Source organism: Phalacrocorax aristotelis, chromosome 13, assembly GCF_949628215.1.
Source record: "Phalacrocorax aristotelis chromosome 13, bGulAri2.1, whole genome shotgun sequence".
Taxonomy (NCBI): Eukaryota; Metazoa; Chordata; class Aves; order Suliformes; family Phalacrocoracidae; genus Phalacrocorax; species Phalacrocorax aristotelis.
Genome location: NC_134288.1, coordinates 2068262 through 2081073, shown reverse-complemented (window position 1 = coordinate 2081073; position 12812 = coordinate 2068262). Strand labels below are relative to the sequence as shown.

At 58.7% G+C, this 12812-nt stretch overlaps 1 protein-coding gene across 19 annotated transcripts in view; it reads left to right on the top strand.

Moving 5' to 3' along the window:
* Positions 1-12812, top strand: part of EPB41L1 (erythrocyte membrane protein band 4.1 like 1) — a 68801-nt gene that overhangs the window by 34040 nt on the left and 21949 nt on the right. For 18 of the 19 annotated variants that reach the window (XM_075109148.1, XM_075109151.1, XM_075109149.1 and 15 more), the window contains 8 exons: positions 6078-6273; positions 6961-7125; positions 10002-10106; positions 10184-10226; positions 10894-10969; positions 11278-11496; positions 11602-11689; positions 12015-12167. In XM_075109148.1, the coding sequence (XP_074965249.1) occupies positions 6097-6273; positions 6961-7125; positions 10002-10106; positions 10184-10226; positions 10894-10969; positions 11278-11496; positions 11602-11689; positions 12015-12167 (1026 nt within the window). In that variant the 5' untranslated portion in view covers positions 6078-6096. The remainder of the gene's footprint in view (positions 1-6077; positions 6274-6960; positions 7126-10001; positions 10107-10183; positions 10227-10893; positions 10970-11277; positions 11497-11601; positions 11690-12014; positions 12168-12812) is intronic. The other variant, XM_075109137.1, reaches the window with a different exon arrangement.

Below are 12812 nucleotides of genomic sequence, written 5' to 3'. Positions count from 1 at the left end.
GCCCAGATCAGCCCCACGGGGCCCTCAGCAGTCGCCCAGCGCAGTGGCAAGGGAGGAGCGTGCTTGGTTGTTGCCCAGCTCTGTGCACCCCAGTTGCACTGGAGCCTGTGGAGACCTGTTCGGGCACTCAGCATGGGGCTTTGTGCAGAGACTTGTGCCTGCCTGTGTCCGTGATGCTTCAGAAGTAAAGTGTCATAGATGGGCAGCGTCCTCAGGAGCGAGGTGGGGGAAGCAGAGCCCAGGAGCAAAGGAGGATGCTCAGCATTGAAAACCAGCCCAGCAGCAGGAGGTGAACGGGCAGAGGGAAGGGGAAGGCAGGCTCTGGCGAAACCCTGTTTGGAGATGGCAGGAAAGGAAAGGCTCTGGGAGGGGAGTGCTGCGGAGGCTGGAGCTGGGATATGCTGGGGAAGTGTGGGGGCAGAGCGTCTGGGAAAGCCGTGAATCCACACTCCAGCTTGAAGGGGGTGAAGAGGAAAATACCAAGGGAAGGAGGAGCAGGCAGGAGATGATGGGAGGAAGTTACATGCATAACAAGTAGGTCTACCTCTGATCCTGCTAAGGCTTTCTTTGCAGTCACAGTTCCCACGTGCCTGTTTCGGTAGCCTGGAGCTCTGACTGGCTCCAGCAATTTCACCTGACGTTTTCCCTGAGGATAATATCCCCCAGCCCATTTTGGGTCCAGCTGCAGCAGAAATGAGCCAGCCCTTGGTGAAAACTGGGCTTGGCACGTGGCACTGGGGACTGTGGGTGTGGAGGAGTCCTTCAGCCAGCACCTTGCACAGAGAAAGCGTCTGGGGAGATGACACCCACCCGCTGTCTCCTGCCTCTGCCAGCCTCAGCGCAGGAGCTGCTCTGGCCCTGGCTTCACTCCCAAGGGAACGTGCATGAGCAAGGCTAGGTGCTGGGAAGGGCCGCGGCAGCCTGGGTAGGATGCCTGCCCTGCCAACTTGGGTCCTGCTGTGGGTAATATTTAGAAACAAATTAAATGATTTAAGGACATGGGCCTGTTGGAGCTAGTCCAGAGGAGGGCCACGAAGAGGATCAGAGGGCTGGTGCTACCTCTTCTATGAGGACAGCCTGGGACACTTGGGGTTGTTCAGCCTGGAGAAGAAAAGTCTCTAGGGGAGACCTTATTGCTGCCTTCCAGTGCCTGAAGGGGGCCTACAAGAAAGCTGAAGAGGGACTTTTTACAAAGCCATGTAGTGATAGGACAAGGGGTAATGATTTTAAACTGAAAGAGGGGCGATTTAGATTAGATGTAAGGAAGAAATTCTTTACCATGAGGGTGGTGAGGCACTGGAACAGGTTTCCCAGAGAAGTTGTGGGTGCCGCATCCCTGGCAGGGCTCAAGGCCAGGTTGGACGGGGCTTTGAGCAGCCTGGACTAGTGGAAGGTCCCCCTGCCCATAGCAGGGGCTTGGAACTAGATGATTTTTAAGGTCCCTTCCAACACAAACCATTCTATGATTTTGTGATTTGGGACAGCATTTCTGCTGGTCTCAATCAAGTTTGCTGCAGTTGTGGTCCAAACCTCTTCTAAAGGTTTGTGATGGCAAATACATCCGCTAAATTGTGCCTTCTTGACCCATGGTCCCCCACATCAGGGTTTTCTGGGGGACTGTCTTGTGAGGTGGGGTAGCAGGAACTGAGTTTTGTATCCGGAAAGTGCTATATGATGGCAAGCACTTCACACAACCAGCTTCTCACTGTCTGAACGTGTGCTTTCCGTCTTTAAGTCAGAGGTGGTTCCTGCTTAAGGCACAGAGATGCTCCCATGATAAACATCATCTGCTTTTGAAGCTCTTAAGTGCCATAGGAAAGTCCATGGGAAAAGTCTAGCTCCCCGGAGGGGGAGGTCAGTGGCTGCCTCGCCGTGAGTCCCTGGGGAGGTCCCTAGGGAGTCCTGCAGGTGCCCCCAGGGTGCTGAGCACCCTCAGCCTGGCGGAGGGAACAGTGGCATGACTGCCAGCGTCCTGAGCCTTGGTGGCTTACTCCCACAGCTGGGCCTGCAGCAGCCCCGGGTGCAGGTGACCAGGCTGCAGTGGAGGGCGGCAGCATCCCACTGCTGGCCCAGGCCCTGGGGACTGGCTGCCACGGTCCCCAGGGGCTTGGTGCTGCCAGGCTGAGGCTGATCCTCAGCAGCCAGCCAGCCCTGAGCCACCCAGCTTCACTGCCCATGCTGCTGTGAGCAGCACTGGGGCAAGTGCAGTGCCGCAGGCAGCCCTGGCTCTGTGCTCCCGGACTCTCTTCTCAGCTCCACTGTGGGCAGAGAACCCCAGTCATCAGCACTGCCCACATGGATGTGGCATCAATGCCCCACCAGCTCCTGAACGCGGCTGTTGTGGCTGTGCCCAGGAGCACGGTGGTGCCAGCACGACTTTCCCCGACACCTGTGCCGGGACTGCGTGCAGCTGCAGAGCTCAGCTGCAGCCGTGCTGTGCCCCAGGCTCACTGGCTTCCCTGCCAGCCCCATCTCCCTTGGGGCCTCTCCCAGACCCTTTTACCCCAGCACTGAGTTTGCAGCCCCAGGTGGGGGACGAGAGCCTTCCCAGCATGGCTGCAAGCAGCGAGACCGAGGGGCTTTCTGCTCTTCCCCAAGCCCGTCCTGCCCTGGGAGCATGGAGGGGCTTGTTCCTTCCTCCTCTGTGTTCCCGATGGCTGGGGGGGGAGCAATGCTGCAGGGATGGGCTTGATGGGCCCTTGCTGGGAAGGGGCCCACTGGGGCTTGGGTTTCCTCTGTGCCCGTGCTGAGCCTTGTCTCCCTGCCGAGCTGTGGGGACGGGTGGTGCTGGGGAGCCTGTCGGCACCCGCAGCAGGTGGGGCAGGAGGGAGAGCGTCCGGCAGGGCTGAGTCATGTGGGGACCTGAGAAAGGGGGCGGTGGCTGGGATCCCAAAGCAGGGTGGCAGGAGAAGCCAGGCCGTGATGGGAGCAGGGAGATGGTCCCTGGGGGCTTGCCCTTTGCCACCCCAGCACTCCTGTGTCATTCTCTCGCTTGCTTCAGCTGAGTTAGGGTCCCTAGATCAGGCTCCTTGCCCATCATCAGAGGGTTTGAACTCAAGCTTAATATGCAAAAGTTTGGATAGTGACTGAGAGAGGTGGAATGAGCTCCCAGCCTGCCACCCTTAAGCAACCCCCATCATTTCTTCCCAGTGCAGGGAAAAAGTAGTTTGGAAGAAAGTTTAGAAAACTCAAGCAAAAAACTCAGCATGTTTTTGGCCCAAAGTGATGGTTGTCATTCCAGAGATTTCATGTTAATTAAAAAATTCACACACTGAGATTCAAATGGAAGTGGTTGGGGATGATCCACACAGGGACTGGAGCTGGGAGTGTGCAGTGAATTTGCAGTGGAAAAACAGCAGCCCTGTTTCCTCTGCAGAAAAAATAAACCACTGGTGACCTCTGAAATCTTCTCGTGCCCTTGGCCAAGGACTGGGCTCTGTTAGGAAAAGCTGAGCTGATGTTTCTCAGGGCCGGTGGCAGGCTGTCCTGCCTGTTCTGGCCAGGAGAATATGGCCCTGGGGCAGGGGGGTGAAATCCTGGCTCTTTTGGTGACCAACAGCATTTGCGCAGCCAGCAGCAATGTTACTGCCCACCGGGCTGCTCCTGGGCAGGCTGAGCCCGGCTGTGCGAGGCACAGGCTGACTCGCTCTGCCTTCTCTGCCTGTCCCTTCCCTTGCCCCTGTCTGTTCCCTCCCACCCCGGGAGCCAGTTTTAGCAGTTTTTCTGGGTAAGGTTTCACATCTCGCCATAGTGCTGAGGACACCTGAAAGGCAGAGGTGGGACATGAGCTGTGGTGTGAGATGTGTTTTCCTTGTAAAAGAAAGTCAGCGAGTTTGTGGGCGATGCCGGGCTGAGTGGTGCGTTGATTCACCAGAGGGAAGGGATGCCGTCCAGAGGGACCTCGGCACGCTGGAGAAGGGGGCCCCACATGAACCTCATGAAGCTCAACCAGGTCCTGCAATCCCAGTACCAGCACAGACTGGGGGATGGATGGGTTGAGAGCAGCCCTGCGGAGGACTTGGGGATACTGGTGGGTGACAAACTGGATGTGAGCCGCAATGAGTGCTCGCAGCCCGGAAAGCCAAGCATCTCCTGGGCTGCATCGCTGGCACCGTGGCGAGCAGATCCAGGGAAGTGATGCTGCCCCCCTGCTCCGCCCTGGTGAGGCCCCACCTGGAGCACTGTGCCCAGCTCCGGGGTCCCCAGTGCAAGAAAGACATGGACCTGTTGGAGTGGGTCCAGAGGCGGCCACAGAAATGGTCAGAGGGCTGGAGCACCTCTTTCCTGTGAAGAAAGGCTGAGAGTTGGGGTTGTTCAGCCTGGGGAAGGGAAGAGAAGACACTGGAGAGACCTTACTGTGGCCTTTTGCTATATAAAGGGGGCTTACAAGACAGAGAGAGACTTTTTACCAAGGCCTGTAGTGACAAGACAAGGGGCAATGGTTTTAAAATGAAAGAGGGTAGGGTTAGACTGGACATAAGAAATGTTTTGCGATGAGGATGGTGAGACACTGGACCAGGATGTCCCATCATTGGAAATGTTCAAGGCCAGGTTGGATGGGGTTTTGAGCAACCTCCTCTAGTGAAAGATGTCCCTGCCTGTGGCAGGGGGGTTGGACTAGATGGTCTTTGAAAGTCCCCTTCAAGCCAATCCATTTTGTCATTCTAAAAGCGGTCTTTCCCTGCTTGCCTTAGGTCATGGTCCTGACCAGGCTCTTCCTCTCTCATACCTACTAGAACAGCATTTAGGTAGTTGGGACTTACCAGAGGTGATGGTGGTGGGATGTCATGTCACCAAGCAACTCCTCCAGCCCCGGGGTGGCCAGGTCCATGGTCGCAAGCTGTGCTGGGACCTCATTGCTGTGTTAGTACTGCCGGGGCTAGGGCAAAGCCTGGGGTTTGGCAGCTCAGGGAGAAGCCGGCTCCCTGCCTATGCCACGTGGGCTGTCATTCCAGAAACGGAGCTCAGAAATATCCTGTATGGGCTTCCACACTCCAAAAAAGTGCAGTTTTTCTGGTGTTGCAGGCATTACTCAGGGCTGCTCGTGTGGCTGCTCTGTGGGCAAGGTCAGTGATGCAACCGCAGGCAGATGCTGCCAACTGAGCCAGCTCATCCAGCCACAGCCCTCAGGCACTCTGGTGGCGGCAATCCCAGCTGGTGTTGCATGGTTGGACACAGCTCAGGGAGCCCGAGGGGCCTGAACAGCCCAAGTGACAGATGAGTGATGGTCACAAAGGGTACTCAATGACCTGTGCGTGCGTGGACCAGCCCAGGAGGCCTCGCCAGCCCCACACTGCATTTGCGTAAAGGTTTCAAAAACATAAAGGTTGCAAAAACATGTTACTGAGCACGCCAGCATGGAAAGTGTCTTCCCCTCCCCTGTCCCTGGCCCCAGTTTTCTTTTTGCATCTTACATGAGACAGGCAGCTGGAGCTGGAGGCAGGTTTTGTCTCGCCACCACACAGGGTCCAGCCACGCTGGCCGTGGGAACACAGCATGCTGCGGCTGCTGCTGGGGAGTCCAGGGGGGGAAAAACCAGCCATCCCGGATGCAATATGTGGCGTTGTCCATGTCTGCAATTTGCTGTGTTAGTGCAGCCTTTAACCTGACTCACAGTCTGGTTTTTCCTTCCCAGATAAGCCCTTCCACTCATAAAAAATACTAGTGAAGGTATCTAAAGCCCCAGGGCTGGGAGGAGCAGGGGGTTATGCCCAGCCCTGCTCCCCGCTCTGAGTGCGGGGATGGGGCGTGAGCTCTGTGCCCTGATCACGGTGAGTCCCTGACACCCGTGTACGTCCCCACACCACTGGCTCTTCTCCTCCGGCTCAGCTGAGCATGAAACCCCGACGTCCTGTGCTGCTGCTGTCGGCCCTTTGCAAAGGCACCTCCCGGTGCAGTCAGGGAGCCGGGTGTCTGGCAGTGGGTCTGTGCATGCAGGCAGCGGGGCAGAGATGGGCAGGTCCCACCCCTGCCCATGTGGCTGGGGCATCCCAGGCTGCTGGCTGCCTGGCTGGCATCCTCCATCCCTGGGCACCCCAGTGACACCTCCTATCTTTCCTTGTGGGTGGCGGTGGCAGAGCAGGGTGACCAGCGGCCATGACGACAGAGACGGGCCCCGGTTCGGAGGTCAAGAACACACAGGAGGAGGCTCCGCAGCAGCAGCTGGAGGCGGCAGCACACGGCCCCACCGCCGCAGCCGCCAACCCTGCCGGCCGGGACGCTGAGTCTAATGAGAAGCCCAGCACACAGTCTGATGCCCGAAATACCGAGCCAGTGAGTGGGTGATGGCTGGGTGCCATGAGATATGCAGCAGCAGGGGAAGGGGATGCTGCAGGGGCTGCAGGGAGCCCAGTGAGGTGGGCGTCTTCCCTGTGCCGTTGGTCCCTGGGGAGCACCCTGGAGGGGAGGCCCCTGCAGCCAGGGCAGTGGATGGGCTCTGCCCGCTGCCTCTCAGCTGCCGGCATGGGCCCTTGCAGGCAGCACCGGCAGAAGGAGCAGTGCGGCAGCCCGAAGTGCTGACTGCGCTGGAAATGGCACTGCTGCGGCTGCCATGGCTGGGGGGAGGAATTGGGTGGCCCCGTGTCCCAGGACTGAGCTGCCCCTGGCAGGGTTGGGAGCAGCGGCTGCACCCCGATGTCAGCCTTGGAGACGCTGGGGAGCTGCGCTGCTGCCAGCAGGCGTGGTGCTGCCCTGGCCCTGCCTGCTGCACCAGGCAGTTGGGCAGGGAGGTTTTGGGTGCTGAACTGACCCCAGACTCATGGGCATCCATTTTCCAGGGACCCTGGTTGTGCTGGCCGTGCAGGGTGGGGGAACTGGGCTTGGCTGTGGACTCCCAAGAGGTCACCAGCCTCCTCCCCATCAGCTGCCCTCTTCTGCCTGCTGTTGGAGGGCTTTCCCCATCTGTCTGTCCATCCATCCTGGCAGTAGTGCTGGGTAACACTGTGTGTCTCCCCGCTCCAGAGCACAGAAATGGAGGAGAAGGACTACAGTGAGACGGATGGGCTCTCTGACAAAACAACCCCTAGCAAGACCCAGAAGTCACCCCAGAAAACCACCAAGAAAGTCAAGAGTGCCCTCTGCAGAGTGACCCTGCTCGATGCCTCTGAGTATGAATGCGAGGTGGAGGTGAGTCCCAGCTTCAGGGGGCTGTGCTGGCACCAAGGAGGGGAAACATCTCAGCCCAGGGACCCTGCCCAGCCCAGTGAGTCCCCAGTGTCAGAGCTCTTCCAAGGACAGCGTTGTTGTACCTCTCACCTAGGGAAAAGGATCCACAGAAATAACCGTTTAAGTTGAAATTTCAAAGCAAGGAAAAAATCTGGGAAGACAGGCCCTAGCAGGGAATTTCAGCCCAGTGATTCTAAATTTGGCAGCTACTCACATTAGAAAACAGCATCTAAAAAGCAGAAGCTTAATAGATGGGAGACAGAGCTCTGCCTGGCAATCTGTGCACAACACATTCATACGCCAGCCTGTCTGCTGACACCTCAAGAGCGCAGCGTGTTGGCTGTCCTGCGTGCTAAGGCAAAGGATGTGTGTGCACATGTTGGTGTGAGGAGGCTGACACGCATGGACCCTCATGGCTGCCCCAGGTGGGTTTGCATCCATCCTCTCTGAGTTCATCTTCCTATCCCTTGCTGTCCCTCCCCATGAAGCTGGCAGGCCAGGGAGCGCATGGGGAGGTGTGGCAGCGCCTGGCAGCACCACGCGTGTGTGTGTGCATGCCTACGTAAGGGTTACACACGTGCACATCCTTGCAGCTGCATCCTCGTGTGTGCAGGCAGGGCGGCATGCCCGGGCCGGCGGTCCAGCAGCCTGCTCTGGGTGTGTGGGCCGTCCGCTGTTCGTGCAGTGCCGCAAGCGTGTGGCATGGCCGTGCGGGAGTGCGTGCGGGTGTCGCCAGGGAGGGCCTTCCCCTGGTGGTGACTGTCACTGCAGGGAGGGACAGAGGGGGCTGGTGCCTGCCAGCAGCTGCCTTGGCATTGGGAGACCTCTCCCTCTGGGACAGGCTGGGGGACACCCAGGATTAAATCAGGAGCTGAGGCTGGGTTTTGTGGAAGGGTCCTGTGGCCCTGCCGCAGGGGCAGAAGCGGCTGGGCGAAATACTTGCTGGGAATGCCTGTTTCTGTCCGGAGCACTCACTGCTGTCTTCTGCCTGCAGGTTGGGGAAGGCAGCGCTGCTCTGACCTGCGGCATTGTCGTGGTGGGGGGGACATTTTTAGGACTGGCAACTTTGCTTAAAAATGCAAAAACTGAGGTTGTTGAGGAGTAGAAATCCCAGAGCCTTTGCCAGGGAGACCTTTGCACTTGCTGCTGGTGAGTGGGCAGACGGGTTTTTCTTGGCAGCAGCTCGGAGCTGGCTGCGCAGAGCGGACCTGCATCTGTATGCAGGTCTTGCCTCCTCTGGGTCTCAGCTGTGCAGGATTGATGAATGCAAAGAGCGTGGCCGCCTGCTCGCTGAGGCTGCCTGGGACAAGTGAGCAGCGCGAGGCAGCCGGCGGTGGGGGCGTCTGGCCCTCTGCCCATGGCACAGGCAGCAGGGCCTTTGATCTCCGCGATCCAGCAGCCCTGATTGTCAATTTAGCCGTAAAATTTGTCACAAAGCTGTGCAAAGATGGGTTGTCATGAAGATGAAAGCCCTCCCGAAGGAGGAAAGGAGCAGAGTACTTCAGGGATTGCGGGGGGCTAACGGCACACAGGAGTGGCTTGCGCAAGCCCCAGCGAGGTGTCCTTCCCGTGGCTCTCCCTGTAGCATTGGCCAAGCAAAACTGGCATGCAGGGAGATACCCGGGTTGCAGTCTTGCTGGCGGCTTCACGAGTAGAGGAAAGCCCCTCGCCGGGCATGGGTAAGGACGAGCCCTCTCTGGTGAAGAGGATGGGGTTGACTTTTAAAGAGCTGCTGCTTTCTAAAAAATCCACCTGGGACACAGAGGAGAGGGTTTAGCATAGAAAGGCTGGTGCTGCATTTCTTCTTTCTTTCTCGTGGGCCCCATGGGAATAGTTGTGCCTTGCCCATGTGCTTAATTAAGGCTTAATTCAGTAAAAATCAAAAAGAGGAGTCAAACCATTCAGTGTGACGCACCCCAGTACTTGCCACAGGTGAGCCCCTGCCTTCAAAACCCAGGTCAGCAGAGAGGAGGAGACTCAGAAAGGGTGACTGCAACTGCTGGAAAAGCTTTGCAAGGTGACAGGAGCCCAGGGGTGCAGCTGGGGGCAGTGAGTGCCAGGGCTGTGCCGCTTGGTGCCCTGGGCTGCCTGGGGTGCATGGTGAAGGTGCTCCGGTAAATGGGTGCCTTGGAGAGGGGAGCTGGCGGCTGGAAGGCTGTAGATAGGGGAGAAACACACATGGGAGGAATTGTTATTCCATATCCATGAGCGAGCCTGAGCCTCGCCGCCACTAGTAAGGAAAGGAAATTCAGGAGAACTCAAAGGGCCAGGTGACAAGGGTGCCCTCCGGCCCTGTGCATGGCTTGGGCTCTTTGTGGCTCTGGTTTGCCGTGCCGTGCTTCAGGACCCAGCTGCCACCGCCACCAGCGGGGAGGGTGTTGGGAAGGAGCTTGTCCCATGGGCAGCACCGGCCACCGCGAGCTCTGGGGTACATTTGCCCCAGCTTGCTGGTCTGGAGTGCAGGAGTCCAGCCTGGGCTGGCTGAACCCCTCTCTGGTTTGGCATCGCTGTCTCCTGGTGTGATGGGCGATGAGCCGGGGGGGGCACCAGGTGCCCCTGGCCTGTGGGACCTGTTGCCGGCACTGCACTGGTTGGGCTTGACCATGCCCAGTCCCCACAGCCCCAGAGCTGCCTGGGTGTCCCAGAGCGGTGCTGCCAGGTGAGAGGGCTGCTCTCAAAGGCAGCCCAGCACCCTCTGTTGGTTGCCTGGAAAACCAGGGCTGCCCTGACCCTCCCCCATGTTCCCTGCCTGCACCCAGCGGTGCTGCCTGTGCCTGCCGGGTCTGCAGGAGCACACGGGAGCCAGCTTACCATCAGCCTCTCCGTGTCTCCAACAGAAGCATGCCCGAGGCCAGATCCTCTTCGACATGGTGTGCGAGCACCTCAACCTCCTGGAGAAGGACTACTTCGGCCTCACCTTCTGTGACTCGGACAGCCAGAAGGTGAGCACAGGGGGTTCCTCTGCGGCTGCCCACTCTCTGGTGGGGGACCACCCTGACCTGCTGTCTCCTCATTGCAGAACTGGCTGGACCCCTCCAAGGAGATCAAGAAGCAGATCCGCAGTAAGTGCCTGGGGAGGATCCATCCTCCCCAGCCCTGGGCGTCCTGTGGGGCTCCTGGATGGCTCAGCTGTGGCTGTCCTCCGGCAGGTCCCCTCCCCACCTGCCCTGGAGGGAACCTTTGGCAGCTGGCCTGGGGACATGGATGCTGTTTCTTGTTCAGCTGCCTGTTACCCACCTCTCCTCTTACTCATGACAGGCGTGGGGGCAAAGGACCCCATCGATGCCACCAGAGCGCTAGCTGAGACCTGGTCCCTCTCTGGGTGCCATCCCCTGAGCTACCTGCCCTGAGCAGGGAGCACGGGGATGGGGGGAAGAGTGGGGGGCTTGCTGGGACAGGTCCTGGGGTGCCTTTGCCCGTGATGTTGCCTTGCTGGGACAGCAGAAGGGCTGTTGCTCAGGATGTCACCTTCTGGGACATGTGACATTAGTAGTCATGCTGAGCTGATGGCTCCTGAAGTTGTGATGCTTTTCTCTCCCCAGCTGTTGGGGGAAGAATAACCAAGTCGTGCTGGTGTCCCCATGGCTGTTCTTCCAGCAGCTTCTGGAACCCCCTTGTCCCTGCCCTGTGCTGGGCTTGTGGGGAACCATGGGACCCTTAGCGGATGCTCCTGCACACCTGCGTGCATCCAGCATGGGTGCTGCCCTTACTGCTCTCTCCCCTCCCTAGGTGGGCCCTGGAACTTCGCCTTCACTGTGAAGTTCTACCCTCCAGACCCTGCCCAGCTCACGGAGGACATCACAAGGTGAGGAACACCGCTTCATGGCACAGCTGCCAGGGCAGCTCCCAGGGGACTGGCTGGTTGCCTGTGGAGGGGCAGGGCTTAGGCAAGAGGTGGGCAACTGGGGGATGTCTGGGGGCTCACAGTCCTCCTGCTGCATGTGGCATGTCTAAATCACACAGAGTGGGGCCAGGTAGGTGGCTGTGGGAGGTGGCAGTCCTTGCGGAGAGGAGTGCAAAGTGGGGTGCAAGCTGCCACTTCCTGGGGAGCCCCAGCCTGCTCCGGAGGGCACGTGCCTCCACCCTGCTCTCACCCTCTGCCCGCTCCTGCAGATACTACCTGTGCCTGCAGCTCCGTGCAGACATCATCACGGGGCGCCTGCCCTGCTCCTTTGTCACACATGCCCTGCTGGGCTCCTACGCCGTGCAGGCTGAGCTGGGTGACTATGATGCCGAGGAACACATGGGCAACTACGTCAGTGAGCTCCGCTTCGCCCCCAACCAGACACGGGAGCTGGAGGAGCGCATCATGGAGTTGCACAAGACCTACCGGTGAGCCCCAGGAGAGGACGGGCTGGTGGCGAGGAAGGCACCAGACAGCTGGCCCATGCCCAGTGGGACACCCGGCCATGTGTCCCCCTCTCTGTCTCCCTGCAGGGGAATGACCCCCGGGGAAGCAGAGATCCACTTCCTTGAGAACGCCAAGAAGCTCTCCATGTACGGGGTGGACCTGCACCATGCCAAGGTACAGGGCCTCGGGGCTGCCAGAGCGATGGCCAGTGCCACTCCATCCTGCCCTGCTGCCTGCACACGTCTCCCTGCCCAGCCCCCTCCTCCCATAATGAAGGTTCAACAAGGACACTGTCCTGGGCAGCCAGCTCTGGGTGGCCCTGCGCTGGAGCAGAGGACCTCCAGAGATCCAACCTCAACCAGGCTGTGATTCAGTGACCTCTCTGTCCAATGGTCCCCTGTAGCAGAGCACCAAGCAGGAGGGAGCGTGGCACTGCCGGCCAGACTGGTTCTTACTGGGCAGCTGAGCATTCCCCTCTTGTCCCTCTTGCCTCCTCCAGGACTCAGAGGGCATTGACATCATGCTGGGCGTCTGTGCCAACGGCCTCCTCATCTACAGGGACCGGCTGAGGATCAACCGCTTCGCCTGGCCCAAGATCCTCAAAATTTCCTACAAAAGGAGCAACTTCTACATCAAGATCCGCCCGGGTGAGGTGGGTGCCGTGCACCAGTGCAGCCCCAGGGCACGGCAGGGTGCCTGCTCTGCTGGACTGGGGCTACCTGGAGGGGAGGTCCTCACCCGGCTCCAGTCTCTGCCCCAAGGGTCCCAAGTTAATGACCACCCTGGCACATCTCCTGTGGCATGTGGAGGCTTTCTGCAAGTGCTTTTTAGTTCGTGCTCTCGTTTTCTTGCTGGCAAAGTGACTTCAGCAGGCTGAGATCACCCCAGGCTCCTTTCCCCACGAGCCAGACGCCATGACCCCGCTGGTGTAGGGAGGTCACCCAGGAAGTGGGGTTGAGGGCCATTTTTGATGTGTTTCCATGCTTCATAAAAAAACATGAGGAGGCTTTTTCATTCATTTTCTGACATTATTTTCACTCTTTTCACTTTTATGTGCACTGATGGGAGAATACATTTCCACCCACGTTTTCCAGCAGACAGGAGGGCAAGGACAGTGCATCTAAAATGGAGAGTGATGCCCTCTCGCCAAAATGAGCTGTAAAAGGTTTTTGTTCCTTGAGGGAATTTATCTTGCACTGAAAAGCCATTTACAGTTGAGGAAAGTGCTTAGGCTGAAAGTGTGAGGGCCTGATCCCACCACCCAGTGGGGCTCTGCATGGATCTTTCCAGCACTGCT